This window comes from Bubalus bubalis, chromosome 2 (genome assembly GCF_019923935.1).
Source record: "Bubalus bubalis isolate 160015118507 breed Murrah chromosome 2, NDDB_SH_1, whole genome shotgun sequence".
Taxonomy (NCBI): Eukaryota; Metazoa; Chordata; class Mammalia; order Artiodactyla; family Bovidae; genus Bubalus; species Bubalus bubalis.
In genome coordinates this window covers 25225481-25243981 of record NC_059158.1, presented here as the reverse complement: position 1 = coordinate 25243981, position 18501 = coordinate 25225481, and the positions used below count along the sequence as shown (strand labels likewise).

At 55.4% G+C, this 18501-nt stretch overlaps 4 protein-coding genes and 1 long non-coding RNA gene across 15 annotated transcripts; 3 read left to right on the top strand and 2 right to left on the bottom strand.

Moving 5' to 3' along the window:
* The first annotated feature begins 8 nt into the window (after nt 1-8).
* On the top strand, nt 9-3474 carry AGER (advanced glycosylation end-product specific receptor). Of its 4 annotated transcripts, none has more exons than XM_006059175.4 (11): nt 9-427; nt 601-707; nt 840-1032; nt 1213-1277; nt 1601-1688; nt 1784-1966; nt 2109-2239; nt 2423-2564; nt 2811-2837; nt 2958-3087; nt 3210-3474. In XM_006059175.4, exons 1-11 carry the CDS (start codon nt 376-378, stop codon nt 3307-3309), a joined length of 1218 nt encoding a protein of 405 aa, XP_006059237.3. In that variant the 5' UTR covers nt 9-375; the 3' UTR covers nt 3310-3474. The 4 variants fall into 4 exon arrangements, with proteins under 4 accessions (XP_006059237.3, XP_025123782.3, XP_006059236.3 ...); XM_025267997.3 differs by having other exon boundaries at nt 1784-1978; XM_006059174.4 differs by having other exon boundaries at nt 1784-1999.
* A 119-nt stretch (nt 3475-3593) lies between these two features.
* RNF5 (ring finger protein 5) lies at nt 3594-5981 on the bottom strand. 2 transcript variants are annotated; one of them, XM_006059173.4, is made up of 6 exons: nt 5750-5981; nt 4824-4842; nt 4617-4729; nt 4460-4514; nt 4265-4382; nt 3594-4171 (listed from the first exon to the last, which is right to left on the bottom strand). In XM_006059173.4, the coding sequence occupies exons 1-6, from the start codon at nt 5887-5889 to the stop codon at nt 4074-4076; spliced, it is 543 nt and encodes a 180-aa protein (XP_006059235.1). In that variant the 5' UTR covers nt 5890-5981; the 3' UTR covers nt 3594-4073. The 2 variants fall into 2 exon arrangements, with proteins under 2 accessions (XP_006059235.1, XP_025123864.1); XM_025268079.2 differs by lacking the exon at nt 4824-4842 and having other exon boundaries at nt 5750-5888.
* A 661-nt stretch (nt 5982-6642) lies between these two features.
* Nucleotides 6643-15836, top strand: AGPAT1 (1-acylglycerol-3-phosphate O-acyltransferase 1). Of its 6 annotated transcripts, XM_025268034.3 has the most exons (8): nt 8332-8635; nt 11143-11228; nt 12640-12848; nt 13080-13213; nt 13483-13658; nt 13808-13903; nt 14033-14105; nt 14585-15836. In XM_025268034.3, exons 2-8 carry the CDS (start codon nt 11190-11192, stop codon nt 14767-14769), a joined length of 912 nt encoding a protein of 303 aa, XP_025123819.1. In that variant the 5' UTR covers nt 8332-8635; nt 11143-11189; the 3' UTR covers nt 14770-15836. The 6 variants fall into 6 exon arrangements, with proteins under 6 accessions (XP_025123832.1, XP_025123841.1, XP_025123819.1 ...); XM_025268047.2 differs by lacking the exons at nt 8332-8635; nt 11143-11228 and adding an exon at nt 6643-6861; XM_025268056.2 differs by lacking the exons at nt 8332-8635; nt 11143-11228 and adding an exon at nt 7927-7947.
* Nucleotides 15763-17945, bottom strand: EGFL8 (EGF like domain multiple 8). 2 transcript variants are annotated; one of them, XM_025268068.3, is made up of 8 exons: nt 17809-17945; nt 17523-17645; nt 17303-17415; nt 17107-17202; nt 16828-16998; nt 16673-16752; nt 16437-16590; nt 15763-16129 (listed from the first exon to the last, which is right to left on the bottom strand). In XM_025268068.3, the coding sequence occupies exons 1-8, from the start codon at nt 17907-17909 to the stop codon at nt 16080-16082; spliced, it is 888 nt and encodes a 295-aa protein (XP_025123853.3). In that variant the 5' UTR covers nt 17910-17945; the 3' UTR covers nt 15763-16079. The 2 variants fall into 2 exon arrangements, with proteins under 2 accessions (XP_025123853.3, XP_025123857.3); XM_025268072.3 differs by lacking the exon at nt 16437-16590.
* Nucleotides 17170-18208, top strand: LOC123329575. Its single transcript, XR_006545142.2, has 2 exons — nt 17170-17313; nt 17820-18208. It is a non-coding gene; the product is annotated as an uncharacterized LOC123329575 (long non-coding RNA).
* Nucleotides 18209-18501: the final 293 nt, after the last annotated feature.

Sequence of the window (18501 nt, the reverse complement as noted above, 5' to 3'; positions counted from 1 at the left end):
GGCTCCAGGTTTCACCCCTGCCTCCTGGGAAACAGCCAGGCCTGAACCCTGTGGCCTGGCAACCTTGCTTAGTCATCCAGTAGCCTTCGGTGGACTGGTGGAATAGGTTGGGGGTCCTGAGGGGTGAGAGACCCTAGGAGATGCACTCCCCACCCCCATGGATGTGGCTGTGCCCAGAGGCTGGCAGTGCCCTGGGGTGGGGTGACAATTGTTTCTCCTAGTACCTGAAGGACTCTTGAATTTGAATTCCTAGCATTCCCTGTGACGAGACAGGACGGGGGAGATGGGGGCAGGGGAGAGGGTACAAGCCCCACCTAGGGTGGTGGCCACAGCAGCAAGGGGCAGACAGAGCCAGGAGCCTGGGAAGGAAGCAGGATGGCAGCAGGGGCAGTGATCGGAGCCTGGATGCTAGTCCTCAGTCTGTGGGGTGAGCCACTCCCCTGCCACAACCCTCCCCACAGAAGGCACCCCACCCCATCCCCAAATCTCCCCCCTAGCTTTCCAGGAACCTGGGTGCCGCTTTCCAGTCTCCCTCATCCTCCCTGTTCTAGTCTTGCTAGCTGCCATCTCCCTGCCCTCCATCATGGTGCTGTCTCCCAGGGGCAGTCACAGGGGACCAAAACATCACAGCCCGGATCGGGAAGCCACTGGTGCTGAACTGTAAGGGAGCCCCCAAGAAACCACCCCAGCAGCTGGAATGGAAACTGGTAAGTGGGGCTCCTGTCTCTCCACTTCTGGGGACACCAGTGAGATTCACGTCCCCTCCCGCCCACCTCCCTTCTTCATCAGTCCTTTCCCAAAGGGCCTGCACTGTTGAGGCCCCTCTCCTCTGCCCCCAGAACACAGGCCGGACAGAAGCTTGGAAAGTCCTGTCTCCCCAGGGAGACCCCTGGGATAGCGTGGCTCGGGTCCTCCCCAACGGCTCCCTCCTCCTGCCGGCTGTTGGGATCCAGGATGAGGGGACTTTCCGGTGCCGGGCAACGAGCCGGAGCGGAAAGGAGACCAAGTCTAACTACCGAGTCCGAGTCTATCGTAAGGGTTCCCAGGACCTCTTCACCACCCACCTCTCATCTAAGGAAAAGCCTTCGACCCCAGCCCTTGACTCCTTGGCCCTGGCCTGGGAGAACTTGACTTCAGCTGCCCCCATTCCCACACCCAGGGTGTGAGAATCTTCAAAGCTGTGGCCTCTGATAGGAATTTTCCCTCCTTCAGAGATTCCTGGGAAGCCAGAAATTGTTGATCCTGCCTCTGAACTCATGGCTGGTGTCCCCAATAAGGTAGAGGATGAAAAGGGGAGATGTGGAAAGGGGTCCTGAGGATGGGAGGGGAGTGTAGCTCTGTGTGTGTATGTGTGTGCGTGTGTGTGTATCACTCAGTTGTGTCTGACTCTTTGCGACCCCATGGACTGTAGCCCGCCAGGCTCCTCTATCCATGGGATACTCAGGGCAAGAATACTGGAGTGGCTTGCCAGTTCCTTCTCCAGGGGATCTTCCTGACCTAGGAATCAAACCCAGATCTTCCACATTGCAGGCAGATTCTTTACCATCTGAGCCACTGGATTCTCTTATTTCCAGAGATGATGAAGTTGATTTTTCCCCAGGTGGGGACATGTGTGTCCGAGGGGGGCTACCCTGCAGGGGCTCTTAGCTGGCTCTTGGATGGGAAAACTCTGATTCCTGATGGCAAAGGTGAGTCCCAGCGTCTCCCCTCCCAGCTGTCTTCTTTCTGAGCCCTCTCCCACACCCACTCTGGAATGTCTCACCTTGTCTTCCCCCCACCACAGGAGTGTCAGTGAAGGAAGAGACCAAGAGACACCCAGAGACAGGGCTTTTCACACTCCATTCGGAGCTGATGGTGACCCCAGCTCGGGGAGGAGCTCTCCACCCCACCTTCTCCTGTAGCTTCACCCCTGGCCTTCCCCGGCGCCGAGCCCTGCACACGGCCCCCATCCAGCTCAGGGTCTGGAGTGAGCACCGAGGTGGGGAGGGCCCCAACGTGGGTGAGCACATGTCAGAATGTATGACCCTCAGGAAGGGAAGGGTTCAGCCTGTGGCCACTGGGACCACACACAGGTAGGACTCTCAACCCCATCGCCTTCCCACCCCCAGATGCTGTGCCACTGAAGGAAGTCCAGTTGGTGGTAGAGCCAGAAGGGGGAGCAGTAGCTCCTGGTGGTACCGTGACCTTGACCTGTGAAGCCCCCGCCCAGCCCCCACCTCAAATCCACTGGATCAAGGATGTGAGTGACCCGAAGGGAGCTGGCAGGTAGCAAGATACATAATTGGCAATTCGGAGGGCAGGGGGTTCATGGAGAGGCAGGCAAGGAGGTACAAGGGTATCTGAGGATGTGGAGGCGAGGACAGAAATATGGGATGTGTGGACAGGGGGTTTAATAGTCTCCTGTCCCTCCTTCCCCCACCAGGGCAGGCCCCTGCCCCTTCCCCCTGGCCCCGTGCTGCTCCTCCCAGAGGTAGGGCCTGAGGACCAGGGAACCTACAGTTGTGTGGCCACCCATCCCAGCCATGGGCCCCAGGAGAGCCGTGCTGTCAGCGTCAGCATCATTGGTGAGACCTCCCTCTGAATCCCAGGCCAATCCTGAGGCTGGCTGAGGGACAGTGCAGGCCCCAGTTCCCCACCCTACACTAGCACTGTCCCCAAGAGCCACCCTACCCCTCCCTCAGCACAGCCACACCCAGGCCTCCTCTGCCCAACACAACCCAAGAGAACAGCCTATCTCTTTAAGGGACTCACTGGGGTTCCCACTAAATACCTCTCTTCCAAACTGAAGCCTTCCCTTCTTTGTTTTCCAGAAACAGGCGAGGAGGGGACGACTGCAGGTGAGGGGGTTGGATAAAGTCAAAGAGAAGCAGACAGACCTCAACAGGACTGAGGGGGTCAACCAGAAAGCAACTATGAGTGGTGGGGCCATGCCCTCAGTTATCCCCATCTCCATACAGGCTCTGTGGAAGGGCCGGGGCTGGAAACCCTAGCCCTGACCCTGGGGATCCTGGGAGGCCTGGGGACAGTCGCCCTGCTCATTGGGGTCATCATGTGGCATCGAAGGCGGCAACGCAAAGGACAGGAGAGGTGAGTGGAGGAAGCCAGACACCTCAGACTGAGAACTTCCAGGCAGGAAGCAGAGGTGTGGGTTAAGAAATGATGGCGTGCTAGAAACCATGTGCAGAATTCTCCCCAATCCTCCTCCCCAGGAAGGTCCCGGAAAACCAGGAGGAGGAAGAGGAGGAGAGAGCGGAACTGAACCAGCCAGAGGAGCCCGAGGCTGCAGAGAGCAGCACAGGAGGGCCTTGAGGAGCCCACAGCCAGACCCCATCCATCAGCCCCTTTTCTTTTCCCACACTCTGTTCTGGCCCCAGACCAGTTCTCCTCTCTATAATCTCCAGCCCACCTCCCCCAAACTTTCTTCCACAACCAGAGCCTCCCACAAAAAGTGATGAGTAAACACCTGCCACATTTGCTGTTGTGTGCTGTGTGATGCCCTCTCCCCCATGCTTCCCCACACCACACCAATATCTGCTCAAGTTGGGGAGCAGATGCTCCTGTCCTGAAGGAGGGACAGACAAAGGTAGGCAGAGTGAATACATCTTACCATGTTTATTGAATTTATCATAAAGGAGGTAGTGAGGGGAGGGAAGCACTTGAGAGTCAGGACCCACATTAGACACTAGGGAGAGAAAAATTAAATTAAATCAAGGGGAACATGGGAGAAGAGTCAGAGGAAGCCTTGCCCACCTTTCAATATCAAATCAAGAAATATGGTGGAAAGCAAAGGATCAGGAGAGAGGAGAGACGGACACTGTCTTTAGTCCACCCTCCTCTCTCAGAGCTGAGAGTTATGACGCTACTGAGGGAGCAGTTCAGAGCACAGGTTCTCCCATCCTATGCACAGATGTCACTCTTCCTCCACACATCCTTGTGGAAAGTGGCCAGGGTTGGCTTTAGCCAACAGAAATGAAGGGCTTGGGGGGAGGAGGGTCCAGGAGTAAGGAAGGGTCAGCAGGGACCCCCAATACTGATTCTCCTCTGGCTGGTGGTGGGCAGGAAGGAGACACGGCTCAAATACTGAGCAGCCAGAAAAAGAAGAAGATGGCGAGAAACAGGAAGAGGGAGTCCTGCCAGCTGGAGGCCGGGTGACCCTGTCCCAGATCCACACCTGTGGAAGAGAAGAGAGCTGTGAAAGAAGTATCCACTCATAGGCCAGGTGATTCAGAGGACTTGCTGGTAGCAGTTGAGGGCAGACTCTTACCTGTACCCCGACGGAACGGTTCATGGGTATTGAAGACGGTGGTGAAAAAGCCAAAGGGAAAAGCACCGACACCAAATGAGAAGTGAAATCCCCCAGTATCGCCAAATGGCTGGAATCCCTAGGGAGGCGGAGAAGGTCAGTGGGGAACTAGGCAAGTCTTTGGCAAGGAAGGAACACAAATCAGACAAGACTTACCCCTCTGCTCTCCGGAGCCGGTCGCTGGCCCTGGGGGCGGGGTGGGGTTTTCAATCTGAGGAAGAGGAGAGGGACTATTAATATTCCCTCCTCTTCTACACCCCACTCCCCGGACAGAAGTGTCCAATATCCTTCAGTACCACCTCCCCTCTCTTACCTGGGATCCTGGGGCTTCTGGCTCCCTCGCCCATAGAGAGGGACAACATTTTCTCTGCTGATCCCAGCTTTGCACACTGGGCATTCTTGCCGCTCTGGCCGTGTCTCCAGCCACTGGGGGAAAAAAATGTGGTTTCCAGTACACAGAAGGGTTCTTCCAGCTCCTCAGACCTCCCCATTTCCCTCTTCATCTCCTCTGAGTACGCACCTGATGAAGACAGGGCCAACTGCAAGGGGGAAAAGAAAAGTCAAACCAGTTGAAACCAAACATAAAAGAGATACCTACCCAACCTCAGAGTCCCACCTCGCTGTTACCAGGTATTACCTGCTGTTTCTTTTCATATTTTCCACAACTCCTACCATGCCAGCCAATATGGCCATCCTGCTTCTCTAACCTTCCAAAGCTACATCCATTCTCAACAGGCTCAACTCTCACCTCTCTCCTCTCCCCCGCCACACCCTCCACATCCCATACATATACAAATCCTCACCCCTTCCTTCTCTGCTTTTCAATTTAATTTCCAGTTTTCTTCAACGACCCCTTTCCAAGCTCCTTTCAGCCCTCATCTCATTCTTGCCGCCATCACTCCCCAACCAAACCCCCTTTACCAGCACCTACCTTCTCCCACTACTCCTTTTCCTATCTCCTCTGCTCAATAAAGACCTTACTTCCACAATTCCTTAATCTTTGGGGGCCGCTCCTCCACAGTGCTCTTGTCCGCAGGTTTCTCATACCACCCCTTGACACAGCTCATCTGAATGTGATCCCACGTTCTCTAGATCTCCCCTAACCTTGCAGTCTAATCCGTTCCCAACTGTACAGCTAAGACCCCTCAATTTCCAGAGGTAAGGTGGTTCGGGTCTCACCTGCACAGATGTGCGGTGCCCACCTCCTGCGCCCCATTTCTTCTTAACACACTAGTTGGCGCCTAGTTCCTACGACTTTCCACGGGTCTCCTCTATACAGACGTGACCCGCTCACCCACACATACCCAAAAAGACGCAAGAAGCCCCCCTCAGGCCTCACCTATGAAAATGTGCCCTCCGATTGCCTGTATGACTGTGGCACCCCCAGCCCAACCTCCCCAGGATAGATGTAAGCCCCACGTATTTTTGCCGCTCTCAGATTCTCACCAGTACAGGTGGCCACACACACTGACCACAGCTTCCCGAGCAGTCTCCAGACATATATTACATTCGAAGGTCGCGCCCGCCCCGCCCCGCTCGCGGTTTGGCCCTTCGGGGCCCCCGTCCTCCTCCTCCGCTGCTGCCATGGCCGGTACTCTTTCGTCCCCCGCGTACCCTAGTCCCCTGAAACACACATACAAACGCCCCAAGAAACGAGAAACCTCCTCCGGCCCACGGTCTTTGGGCAGGCTTCAAAATTTTCTAATCACTATTGGCCTGAGTGCCTGCCAATCATACAGAATCGGAAGGAAGGATTGGTCCAAAAGGCGGGGGGCGGAAAGATGATTACGCGGCTCCGCCCTTGCACAATGACTATTGGCTGACACAGTCACAGTTAGTCTGCAATGCCACGGGATTGGTAACAACTCCATACGTCCTGTCACCCAGCTAGGGCGGGCTTTATTCGTCTGAGTAACTGCCAGTCATAACCAAAGGCCAGAAGCAATTGGCTCAAGACTGCTTAGACGTCGCCCACTACAAGCCCCAGTCTTTCTTTTACTTCCTCTTTCAGAGAACGTCCGGATTCCTATTGGACTTTGGAGCGTTTGGCTCCGAAGCAACTGATTGGCTAGAACTCGACGGAAAAGGGTAGCTAGGTAAAGTGCGCGTGCGCATCAGACGGAGGGACGGGGTGGGCCAATCCTATGAGGATTGAGCCTTCTCTGGTCCCACCCCTTCACCTCTATACTGTCGCCATGGTGACTGCTCTACAATTGGCGGGGTTTGGAGTTCAAAGGCCTCGGCTCGGCCTCATCCGGGTCCTCCAACTGCGATCTCTCTCGACTGATTGGGCCTCTTTTTTCGCTCCTGATTGGCCGAGATCGGGAAAGACGGCGAAGAGCTCGGAAAAGGGGACAAATACTAGGGTCGCAGGGTTCAAAATGGCTTCGGCCTCCTTCGGTGACGTAGAGAGCAGAAGTTGGGTCCGCCCCTCCCTCTTAGTGAAGAAGGGAGCAGGACTAGGATTAGCCCGACGTTTGGATGGTGCGAACATCGACCTGCAGCGCTGGTGTTAACCCATCACCCTCGGCTGGACGACTCAGCCCGCCCCTCTTTAGGTGATTTACAGAGCAGAACTGAAGACTCATCCCCTTTTTAACGTGGCACATAGTAGAACGAGTTGACCTCGACTCCGTTTTAAATCTTAAAAGCAGAAAAGGCCTAGCCCCCTCCTTTTGGGAGTGGGTGCAAAAGAGGCAAGGCCCGCCCCCTTTAAGGCAACCCGCCCCTTCCTTCTCCTGTGCCCAGCAGAACTGGGGTATTCCTCCTGGCATCCTGGGGTATTATACCTGGGACTTAGGCAGGCTGCTTCAGAGCTTGGGCCTTTCGCACAAGTTTGAGCCTCTTCTACAGTCAGTGGCCCTCACTGTAGCCCAAGGAGCAGAAGTAGGTAACCGCCCTGCCATTACCGGTGTTCTTTACATCCTGTTCAGGGGCATGGAAACTCTTTCAGGGCAAAGGTGACTGGGGGCTGGAGGCCAGACACAAGCTGAGGGTTCTTCAACAACATCCTGATAAAAAGGCCCCATGTGACTCAAGTGAGAAAAGATGAGAAATTAGGAGTCGCCTATGGCAGAGGAGGTTAAGGTTCAGGCGACGACGTGTAGAGGTTTAGGGAAAAGGTCATTGAGAGGGAGAAGAGGAGACCAATAGGAGTGGAGAGTGATGGGATGATCCTGACAAGGGGATGATGGGAGTATGGTGGAGAGAGAGCTAGGTACATGACTACAAAATAAAGGAGGCATGCTCATCCCAGAGGAAACAGCATTCTTCCTCACTTTTTCAAGAAATTAAGCCTAATGTCCAATTTCCATTGGAAGAAAAGCATACATCTTTTCTATATTGCAGAGACGGGTAGTCTCAGCGTGGGTGAGTAAGGAGACTATACGAAGGAAGAAAGTAGACAAAGTACTGAGGTTAAGGTACAGCCTAGAAAGGACAATGGCCTGAGAGTTTGCCTTCTCTCCAAAGACCAGGATGGGGGGCGGGCAGTGGAGGAGGGAGCTGGACTGCTAGGAGATAGTGGCAGGGACAAAGGGCAGAGATCAGATGAGGGTTGGAAGGTGAGCTGGGGTGACATCTCGTCTCCATCGAGCCCTGGAGAGAAAAAGAAGAGACGTGAAGAACCCAGTGCTTGGCATATAGTAGGTGCTTGATAAATATTTGAACTTGAATGGGGAACAGGAGGAGGGAGCTGGAAAAGGGTTGGAGTTGGAGGGAATAAGCAGCAGATGTGGGAGTTGAGAACAAAAAGAAGCCAATTGACAATATGAGGAGAACTGATGGAGAATGAGAAGGAATACAGCAGCAAGGGACACACAAGCCATGTGTGCCGAAAGGAAGTTGGAGGAAAAAAGATGCAGCTGGAACCAGAGAAGGCCAGAGACCTAAGCAGAGCCCAGCTGAGCCCTCGTGGGGCGGAGCTAGGCAGAAACTGAAAGATGTGGGGAGGCGATAACAGGGTCCTCGGGAGGCGATTGGCAAAACAGGGCGCCCATCACCGCCCCCTACTTCCTGGCCAGCCCCGGAAATCAGCGGGCGTGGGGAGGGGTGGCGGGGGATAGCGGCAGCAGCAGCAGCCCCAGCCCTCAGAGAGACAGCAGGAAGGGAGGGAGGGAGCTAAGGGGACAACCCCCCACCATTCCTACCGCTATGGGCCCAGCCTCCCACTCTCACCTCCCCTCCTTCGGCCGGGGCTAGGACACCCCCAAATCCTGTCGCCCCCTTGGCACCGACACCCCGACTGAGGCAGAGACACAGCCACCCGCCACCACCGCTGCGGCAGCCTGGCTGGGGAGGGGGCCAGCCCCCCAGGCCCCCCACCCCACTGAGGTGGGGGCAGGAAAGGGATGGGAGGAGGAGGGAGGAGGGTGCTAAAAGGGACGTGGAGGAGGGGATGGGGGAGAGATTGGGTCTGGGAGGGCGGGCTTGGGGAGAGGGTTGATGGGAAAAGGATAAGGGCCGACTGGGGAGAGGGTTGCTGGGGAAAGGAGAGGGGGCCTGAGATAGGGGAAGGATGGAAGAGACACAAGAGGGAGGAGAGATGGACACCCTGTGAATTTGAGATGGGGGTGTGGACAGGGGATCTTGAAGAGGAAATTCCCATCACCTTCCCAGTTCCTTTTTGTGCCCTTTGGCCCCACATAACTCTTGCGGGGTTGTGGCAGTCAGAAGGCAGTTTACTGCCCTCGATTCCCCAGCAGAATTGGCTTCCTAGGAATGCCCTCAGACACCTCTGTTTCTGTGTAAGCACAGGACCTCTTGTTTCTCAGTGGCCTTCGGTACTGTGTTCGACTCTTACTGACATACAGATGCCTCGTGGGGGGCCATGTTTTTTACACCGAGTGGGTGTGCCTTTGACATGTTTAATGGCTTCTATGCCAGTAGTGTGCCCAGTGCTGTCCACAGGCTGGAGAAACGATGTGTTCTTTTCCATCAGAATTGCCTGTTCTCATATCTATGTCCATGTCTCATATGCAGTCTTGACGTGTTCACGTCTGCGTGTTCTCATCTGTTGCCTCTGTTCTGTGGTTTCGTGTTTCTTGTCCATGTTATGTATTTGCACGTTTACTTTAGCATGTAGAGATCATACCTTACTTTGTTCAGGCCCACAGGTGCTGTGTTTAGTCCCACCATATGCAAGCGCCTTCGTGTGTGGAATCTCATGGCTTAACTGACTAGCGCACACTCGGTTGTGATTGGATTGGCCTGTTGACTGTCTGTGTTTTCTTAATCCTGGTTCACACCACCCACATGCGTGCCCCTTCGCATGATGTGCTGATGTGACATGTCCGCAACTCGTGTGCTTCTGGTTAGACATGTATTTCTTAATTTGAGGGGCAGTATATTTTGTGAGCCTTATGCTCATTAACTCCCTTGGCACTCCATTGTGCTTATGAATCCTTGGACATTTCCTGTTCTGCAGAGGAAAGGAACATCACATATTAGAGAAGAAGATAACTAGGCCTCCCTGTTGCTGAAGAGCCACCCCCATATACCTTCCCTTGCTGACCCCTTGGCCTGCATCTCTTCATGCACATTATCTCTGGTGCCTGTGCACAGTCTGTGTCCATGGAGCTCAGTGCCCAGCACAGGGTCAGCCCTGCCAAGCACATGAGCTGTCTGTCCCCCGCTCTTTGCACTGTTGGCACGCATTTGATGACACCGGCATCTTTCCCCTGTGGCGTGTTAATCCCTATTCTGTATGTTTCTCTTGTGCGAGATGGTGTGTTCCATCTTGTCTCAACTGTTGTTCTGCCATCACCTTGACCCTCTTGTGTGTGTGCATCCAGAGTAGGTTACTGTTAGGCCTGTGTGTTCATTGCCTTCTTGGTGCCTTTTCTTTTCCTAGTTAATAGTCCTCAAGAGGGTAGCTATCTGATTCATGTTCAGAAGTGTTGTCCCGTTAATTACAACTAGGTGGGTATGTACACATCCTTATAATCTGTCCAGTAAATGTTTATTGAGCATCTTCTCTGCTTCATTCTGTCCTGGGCATTGGGAATAAGACAGTTCCTGCCATCAGGCTTGCCTGCAGGCTAGGAAGGGAAACACAGGTGACCTCAAGCAACTACATGCTGTTTAGTGTTGAGGTCAGTGGTCCTCAGACTTACATGCACATTGGATTCACCTAGATGGCTTGTTAAAACACTGGTTGATGGGCCCAGTGCCCAAAAGTCTTGTTTCAGAAGATCTGGGGTGAGGGCCAAGGATTTGTGTTTCTACACTTTGAGGACCAGTGATCAAGATAAAGTGTAATGAAAACACAAGCCTGGAGGAGTTCAGGAAGAACTCCAAAAAGTGACACCAAACTGGATGAGGCAAGTGAAGAGGTGGAGGAACATCCCCACCGAAGGGAACATCCTATTGTGACCTAGAAGCATGAAAGATCATGGTGTGTCTGAGGAGCTGCAGTTAATCGGTGTGCTGGAGTGAAAAAGACTCTTGTAGGGATGTGGCCAAAGATGTAAGCAGAAGTCAGCCTGTCCAGAAGGGCCTCTGGGCAAGAGATATGCTCAGATTGGTGTCGCGGAAACATCCTGTGGTTGCTGTGTGGAAGATGGATCGAAGGGGATGAGTTAGGAGCCTGTTGCACGTAGTGCAGGGGAGACACGCTGGTTCCAGCTTGCGGGGAAAGTAAAATGAAGCCACACAGAGCCTGCTCTCCTAGTGCTGGCACAGTCCTGTTTCCCCTATCACCTGTCACCTTCACCCTTGGCAGTGGACTTACCTTGGAGCACAGTCCTTCTGTCGTGGAAGGGAGTGCCTTTGGCCTTGATATGAGTGATAGATGTTTACCTGAATGCCGTTTTTGTGAATTGTGACCCTGCCCCCAACAGTGAGTCGGAGTGGAGGAAGGAGGAAGAGCCTGGAGAACCAATTCTGCATGCCACGCTTCCTCCTCCAGAGCTCCTTCCTCTCCCAGGCAGGTGGTACGATGACCCTTTTACTCTTTTGCCCTCCTCCTCCCGCTTGGTGAGGACTTGCATACTGCCTGCCGGACCACTCTGCCTCCAGTGTCACTGGAAGCGAGGGGAGGGCTGGTGGGATCTGTTTGCCTGTCTGTGGAGGCAGGATTAATGGACATAGGTATGTCCATGGATTGATCTGGGAGCGGGGAGCCTGCCTGGGTGGAGAGGGGTTTTACTGCGTATGCATTTTGCCATCCTTTTATTTGTCATGATTATAGATTTGCATGTGTGCACGAACAGGTTGGTTTCTGTATAACTGTGTGTCTGGGTTTGCATTAGTGACAGAGCCTTTATTCTTGGCAGTCAGCCCTTGAGAATGTCTGTGTTTTGTCACGTACATGGTATCTACTATGTGCTGTGTGTACACATGTGTACAGATATTTATACAGACAACAGCGTAACCAAGTGGTTAGGAGCACAAGCTGCTTAGGTTTAAGCTAGGAAGTACCCCTTGGGGGTCATATCACCTCAAATAAGTTTTTTAACCTTTCTAGGTCTATTTCCTTTCATATGTAAATTGTGTGCTTTCATATTTAAGGACTTAACATAGTATATGGGCTTGAATCCGCCTGCCAGTTCAGGAGACATAAGAGACTTAGGTTTGATCCCTGTGTTAGGAAGATCCCCTGGATCAGGGCATGGCAACCCACTCCAGTATTCTTGCTTGGAGAATCCCATGGACAGAGGAGCCTGGCAGGCTACAGTCCATAGGGTCACAAAGAGTCAGAGACAACTGAAGCAACTTAGCAGCAATGGCAACGTAGTATATAGACCAGCCTTGTACAACAGAACTATAATGTAAGCCACGTATATAATTTTTAATTCTCTCTTAGCTACATAAAAAGCAGGATGAAATTAACCTTAGTATATTGAACCCAGAATGTCCAAAAAGTTATAATTTTAGAATGTAATCAATATAAAAGATTATTAATGGGATATTTTGCATTGTGTTTTTATTCAACATCTTTGAAATCTGACATGTATTTGATGTCTCTCAGTGTAGAATAGGGCACATTTCAAGTGCTCAGTAGCCATATGTGGCTGGTGGCTACCATATTGAGCAGAGAGATAGACCATTATAAGAGCCTTACTGGCTGCACGTGTTAGCTATTATTAATGTCCCTTTATTGCCATGTATCTGTGATCTGTGGATGTCCATGTCGTGTGTCTCTTGTGTGAATATATCTGGCACCTTCAGGGACGGGTGGGAGAGCAGCCCTGAGCTCCCATCCCCATCGCCCCCCTCCTAAAGAGGCTTCCTGGACAGGTGTTAATGCTCCCCACAGCCCCCCAAACCTTCCCCGTGAGCACCTTGCCGCCCCACCTAGGAACCAGGCCCACTGCCCTTTGCCCCGCCCCCTGCAGGTGACCAGAATGGAGCTGTGGCCAGGGGCGGGGACTCTGCTGCTGCTGCTCTTCCTGCTGCTGCTCCTCCTGCTGCCCACTCTGTGGTTCTGCAGCCCCAGTGCCAAGTATTTCTTCAAGATGGCCTTCTACAACGGCTGGATCCTCTTCCTGGCTGTGCTCGCCATCCCTGTGTGTGCCGTGCGAGGACGCAACGTCGAGAACATGAAGTGAGGTCCCAGGGGCTTGGGGTGATGGAGGGAACCTCAGGGTCGGAAGCGAGCAGTGGAAGGGGAGGGCAGTGAGTGTGCAGGAGACACTGAGCGAGCCCAGGGATGAGGAAGGGGAGAAGACTGCCAAGATGCCCAGGAAGATGGCAGGGTGGCGGGGAGCTGAGCCCTGCTGGCAGATGTATGCCAGCGGGTCCCGCTGGAACCCCTTGCCATATGGGACCCCCACAGGATCTTGCGTCTGATGCTACTCCACATCAAATACCTGTACGGGATCCGAGTGGAGGTACGAGGGGCCCACCACTTCCCTCCTTCACAGCCCTACGTCGTTGTCTCCAACCACCAGAGCTCCCTCGACCTGCTTGGTGAGCAGCCCCTCCCAGCCGCGCTGGGAACCTTCCCTGGGATCACCTCGCCTAGGGATCCTCCACCCTCCCTCCTCTGGGACATCGCCCCCTTGCTCCCTCCGCTGCCCTCAGGAGCAGAGTGATACACCTTCAGTCACCCTTACTTTCTCGGGCTGCCCCTGCCATCCCAGTCTACCTCTTCCTTTATCTCTGGTCCCTGGCGGTGTGGCTGAGGTGGGCCGCTTCATGTGATGCTGATCCTCACCCCGCCCCCACCCCTGCCCCAGGGATGATGGAGGTGCTGCCAGGCCGCTGTGTGCCCATTGCCAAGCGGGAGCTGCTGTGGGCCGGCTCTGCTGGGCTGGCCTGCTGGCTGGCGGGAGTCATCTTCATTGACCGGAAGCGCACTGGGGATGCCATCAGTGTCATGTCTGAGGTCGCCCAGACCCTGCTTACACAGGACGTGAGTCACCCTGGGGAAATGGGGCTTAGAGGGTAGAACAGCTGTAAACTGATGTGCAAGGTCCACAGGCCTCAGAAGTCCCATGGCAGCATCATAACCATTTTCTGACTGCTCCATGTGTGTCTTCCTTGACCCCCTCTCTCCCCCAGGTACGGGTCTGGGTTTTTCCTGAGGGCACGAGAAACCACAACGGCTCCATGCTGCCCTTCAAACGTGGCGCCTTCCACCTCGCAGTGCAGGCCCAGGTGATCCCGACTTCCCCTTCTCCTGACCCGCAGTCCCCAGCATCCCTTCCTCTCTTGGCAGAGGTTCATCATGGGGGCCTCAGAAGGAGCTCTGGACTGACCGCTTTCCCCCCCACCCCCCACCTTCAGGTTCCCATTGTGCCCATCGTCATGTCCTCCTATCAAGACTTCTACTGCAAGAAGGAGCGCCGCTTCACTTCAGGTGAGGGCTCTGCTCAGATCTGGGATTGGGGGTGGCTGGAAGGGCCATGAGAGGCTAGAGGGATATCCCCACAAGGCAGGAGCTTCAGTCAGTGTCAGAATGGTGAGATGTCCACCTGATCGTGTAATGTGGCCCCACATCAGCCGATATGTATTTATGAAGCAGAGCTGTACCCTGCTAGCGGTAACACTCTGTCCTTCCAGTAAGGGCCATTACTGTCTAGCAGGGAAGATAAGCCTATGTGTGCAAAGTCAGAGCATCCAGCAGTAAACGCTAGACCGTGAGGGCTGGCAGGGCACTGAGGTGTCTGGGCTGGGGTTGGGGAAGGCCTCAGCGAGCAGGTGGCAGTTGCCCATGGCAGAGGGAGGGGAGCTGAAAGGTGGAGGACGAGAGCAAGCAGCAGGAGAGCTCAGCAAGCAGTCCCCAGCGGTGGGCAGAGTCCCAGCAGACGGCCCTGACAGTGCTCACCCCCTTCCCAGGGCGATGTCAGGTCCGGGTGCTGCCCCCAGTGCCCACAGAAGGGCTGAAGCCGGATGACGTTCCAGCTCTGGCTGACAGAGTCCGGCACTCCATGCTCACTGTTTTCCGGGAAATCTCCACTGATGGCAGGGGTGGTGGTGACTATCTGAAGAAGCCCGGAGGGGTGGGCGAGGCTGGGCTCTGAGTTCCCTTCTCATCTCCCCCTCCTCTGCCCCCCGCCCCTGCCCCCGCCCCCTTCCCCACACCTACCAGCCCACCGGCCTAAAGCCAGGTCAAGCTCCTCATCTGCCCTCTCCCCACTTGTTCTCCTCTTTGGAATCTTCAACTTTTGAAGTGAATGTGGTCACAGCACCGCTCCCTGCCCCCGTCCCCGCCCCCCTCCCCACAGACTCCGTTGCCTCGGTGCAGTCTCCACTCTGACCCCTGCCTCCTGTGCCATCTTGTCTGTGGGACAGTTGCCTCTCCCTCATCCTCAGTGGTTCAGCCTACACAAGGGTAGGAACACTCCATTCTGTCCCCAGTGGACCCTCTTCCTTTGTGGTCTTCTCTCCCACTCCACCTCACGTTGGCCAGTGGACTCATCCATTCTGTGGAACAATTCCTCACTCCCACGTCCACAGACACAGTGGACTCATCCGTTAGTGAGGACACTCCTCACGCTGTGGCTGGAAGCTGATGCGTGGAATACTTCTCCCAGGGTCACCCTGGGAACATTCCTCAGCACCTTCTCCCTTCTTTCCGTGGAGCCTCCTGTCAGTGGAGGCTGGACTCTTCTCACCCAGAGGTCTCATCCCTGCCCTTGCCCAGGTGCCCGGGCTTGAGCACACTCTTGGATGCCACATTTCCGCTTCCACCCATCCCCTGGGTACAGTTGTTCAGTGGTCCTGGCCCCCCAGCGCCCTGCAGCCCTCCTATACCATCCTAGCCGGGCACAGGGGGAAGAAGCACTTAACGGGTGCTGCACTCACTTCCCCCTGGGGAGCTGGGGAAAGGACCTGAACCCTGGCTGGAGCGGATGGGGAGGGCTTTTAATTTATTTCTCTTTTGAGGCTTCCCCTCTCTGAGCCAGTTTTCATTTTCTCCCTATGGCAGTAGCCACTCCCTGCCTCCCACCCCAGACCTGTGCCCCAAAAACCGGGGAGGTGGGCTGGGAGCAAAAGGAGAGGGTGGGACCCAGTTTTGCGTGGTTGATTTTTATTACTTATCTGGATAACAGCAAGAAACCGAGAATAAAGACTGAGCAAGATCTGAGCACGTTCTGGCTGTTTTTGTTAAGGAGTTAAGAAAGCAGTTCTCACCCAGGCATCGGCCCAAGCCCAAGGATTCAGGGGCGGCAACCGCCTTCCTCCATTCTTTAGCTTCGCATGGTTTCCATTGTCCATGGCTTCTCAGCAGCAAATAGCCTTATCTGCAGCTCCCTAGCCAGCCAATCCCAGAGGATTAGTGAGTCCAGTTTCTGTATAAATTAGAGGGCAAGGGCTCTGCAGAGGCTCCTTATCTTCGCCCTTTGAGGCCTGGGCCCAGGCTGTTGTCCTCACAGGAGCCTGGTTAATGACAAGGAGACAGGCAGACAAATCGACTGTGTATTTCTGGGATGCCTAGAGCGGGCCCTGGACGCTAAACAGATTGACAACCTCTCTCAACAATAAGTGGAACCGCCACTGAGCTGGAGAACGGGGTACCAAAAGGGGGTGGTGAAGTGCAGAAATCTGGGAAGGTATGAGGTGAGTGGGTGCAGAGGAAGGATTTTGGATAAGAGAAAACTTAAAAGTTGGGAAAAGGTGTTTTGAGGAGCTGGGGGGCAGTTGTGGGGAGATGGGGGTCCCCACCGAGAGGGCCATGGGGACTCACAGGTGCCCAGTCTCTCCTCCAGCAGCAGCACCTGGTCACTGAGAGACTCGATCCTATCGCCCCGGCCCCACAGCTCCGCCACCTGTTCGGGCTGCAGCTCTTCCGGGGGCACGGGCAGCACCGCTCGGACCCAGGCCCCAGCCTGACCGGCCCACTAGAAAGGAAGAGATACCTCAGAGGGGCAGGGAGGGGGCCTGTCAGCTCTGTAAGTGTGGCCTCCTGGCATCTCCACTCACCTGCTCCAGCCTCTCCAGGCGCCCTCGCAGCTCACCAATCTCCCGCCTCAGGGCACGCTTATCAAGTCCAGCCTCACGAACTGGGGACCAAGGAGAGCGAGCGTCACTGCTGCCCCGGCCCTGCCTCTATTCGCCCCCTGCTCCCACCGACTCACCGGCCACATTGAGGATGCTGGCACTGGTCGGGGGCTCTGGGGCCCTCTCCGCGCAAGTACGCCCATCCAGGCCCAGCACCAGGCCGTGCGGGCAGCCACAGGTGAAACTGCCCGCCGTATTGAGGCAGCGATGCGAGCAGAGAGTGACGCCGGTTCTGCATTCATCCACATCTAATTACCGGAAAGAGGAGGGGGCTGACGGGGGCGGGGCGGGGATGGGCGCCACTGGCGGGCCGGGAGGTCCTGGCACCACCCCCGAGGGAGGGCGAGCCGACTCACCCACGTGACAGTGCTTCCCACCCCAGCCCCGGGCGCACTCGCACTGGTCCGGCCGAACGCAGACGCCTCCATTCTGGCAGGGCTTGGCGCAGATGGCTGAGGGTGCAGGAAGTGGGGTTCAGAACCTAGAGGAAGGCCTGGCTCTCCGCCCATCGGGGCGCACCTCCCCCTAAGGCCCGGGAAGCCCTAGCCTCACCTTCATCACAGGTGAGTGCCCCAGGATGCCGCTTCTTCCAGCCCTGGCAGCACACGGCGTGGGTCTGCCGCACCTCCCTCCGCACCTCCCTCCAGGCCACGCGGTACGTGGTCCTGGAACACAGCGCCGGGCTCTGGGTGTTGGCCTATGTATGGGTCCTTGTCCTGGCTTTGGGGGGTTCCCCTTGAGAGACCCCGGGGTCCCGGCTCCCCGTCCTCACCTGTAGGTGCTGCAGACACGCCTTCCAGAGCACAGGGTCAGATAGGGCTTATATACAGGTTGGCTGTAGGACTCATTGTAACGGAGTGGGACCACCAGGGTCTGCTTGGAGCAGACCCCCTGACTGCACCCATGTGGGAGAAAGTGAGACACTGAGTGGGCCAGGCCCTGGGAGCCAGAGCCCCACTTCCCTTCACCCTCCCTAAACATGACAGCCTCATCCCCTCCTCAACTTTGTTTTGCCCCCTGTGAAGCCCCACCCCTGGCCCTGCCGCCTCTGTTGTCACCTCTCTTTGAGGGCTCCACCCTTGGCCCCCTCGCCTGTCATCAGTATCAGGAGGAACCAGAGTCCGCCTAACACAGTGCACGGCTCAGCCCTGGACCCCATGATTCTCCTTGACTTCAGACTGCCAGCTGCAGGCAAGAAGAGATTAATGGAGGTCCTGCCCCTCTGCTAGCAACTTCTCCAGCTCCAGCGCTCCCAAGAACAGTCTGCTGGTGCCCTGTAAGCCAGGCAGGACATTCATTTGCACACTTGCACTAGCCACCAGGATTGTCAGCACCTGCACATATTTAACACCCACCATCCTTTAGCACATCATGGTCCATGCAGCACCATACAAGCTCACAGCCTGACCCACTCCCTCCACCTCCCCTCAGGCCCCTCCTATCTCTGATGTGCCCTCTTCCATCCTAATCTTCCTACCTTCAAAATCTCAGATATTCACCATTACACCCCTTGACACCTTGTACACAACCCACGCACCTGGAGGCCCCACCTTAAGCACACTCCTGCTACCCTCACAACCCCACCACCACATACACCCTGGACCCACGCCCTTTACTCAAACAATACCTCCAACCGACACTCACTCTAAGACTCTTAGTGACCCCCACTCTTTCCCCATTGACATTCTCTCCCCACCTGTCTTTGCCTTTCTCCGGGAGACTTCAGGCCAACCAGCCTCAGCAGCAGCCGC

What these genes read in the sequence shown, in the direction of transcription:
- AGPAT1 (XM_025268034.3), top strand. Translation starts at nt 11,190, where the DNA reads ATGCCACGCTTCCTCCTCCAGAGCTCCTTCCTCTCCCAG. An exon ending in AGAGCTCCTTCCTCTCCCAG is followed by an intron (nt 11,229 to 12,639) that starts GCAGGTGGTACG and finishes CGCCCCCTGCAG; the next exon opens with GTGACCAGAATGGAGCTGTG. An exon ending in ACCTCGCAGTGCAGGCCCAG is followed by an intron (nt 13,904 to 14,032) that starts GTGATCCCGACT and finishes CCCCACCTTCAG; the next exon opens with GTTCCCATTGTGCCCATCGT.
- EGFL8 (XM_025268068.3), bottom strand. Translation starts at nt 17,909, where the DNA reads ATGGGGTCCAGGGCTGAGCCGTGCACTGTGTTAGGCGGACTCTGGTTC. An exon ending in GGCACTCACCTGTGATGAAG is followed by an intron (nt 17,203 to 17,302) that starts GTGAGGCTAGGG and finishes CTGCACCCTCAG; the next exon opens with CCATCTGCGCCAAGCCCTGC. An exon ending in TGGGAAGCACTGTCACGTGG is followed by an intron (nt 16,999 to 17,106) that starts GTGAGTCGGCTC and finishes TCCGGTAATTAG; the next exon opens with ATGTGGATGAATGCAGAACC.
- RNF5 (XM_006059173.4), bottom strand. Translation starts at nt 5,889, where the DNA reads ATGGCAGCAGCGGAGGAGGAGGACGGGGGCCCCGAAGGGCCAAACCGC. An exon ending in CGGCTCCGGAGAGCAGAGGG is followed by an intron (nt 4,383 to 4,459) that starts GTAAGTCTTGTC and finishes CCGCCTCCCTAG; the next exon opens with GGATTCCAGCCATTTGGCGA. An exon ending in ACCGTTCCGTCGGGGTACAG is followed by an intron (nt 4,172 to 4,264) that starts GTAAGAGTCTGC and finishes TCTCTTCCACAG; the next exon opens with GTGTGGATCTGGGACAGGGT.
- AGER (XM_025267980.3), top strand. Translation starts at nt 376, where the DNA reads ATGGCAGCAGGGGCAGTGATCGGAGCCTGGATGCTAGTCCTCAGTCTG. An exon ending in TCTGATTCCTGATGGCAAAG is followed by an intron (nt 1,689 to 1,783) that starts GTGAGTCCCAGC and finishes CCCCCACCACAG; the next exon opens with GAGTGTCAGTGAAGGAAGAG. An exon ending in TGTCAGCGTCAGCATCATTG is followed by an intron (nt 2,565 to 2,810) that starts GTGAGACCTCCC and finishes TTTGTTTTCCAG; the next exon opens with AAACAGGCGAGGAGGGGACG.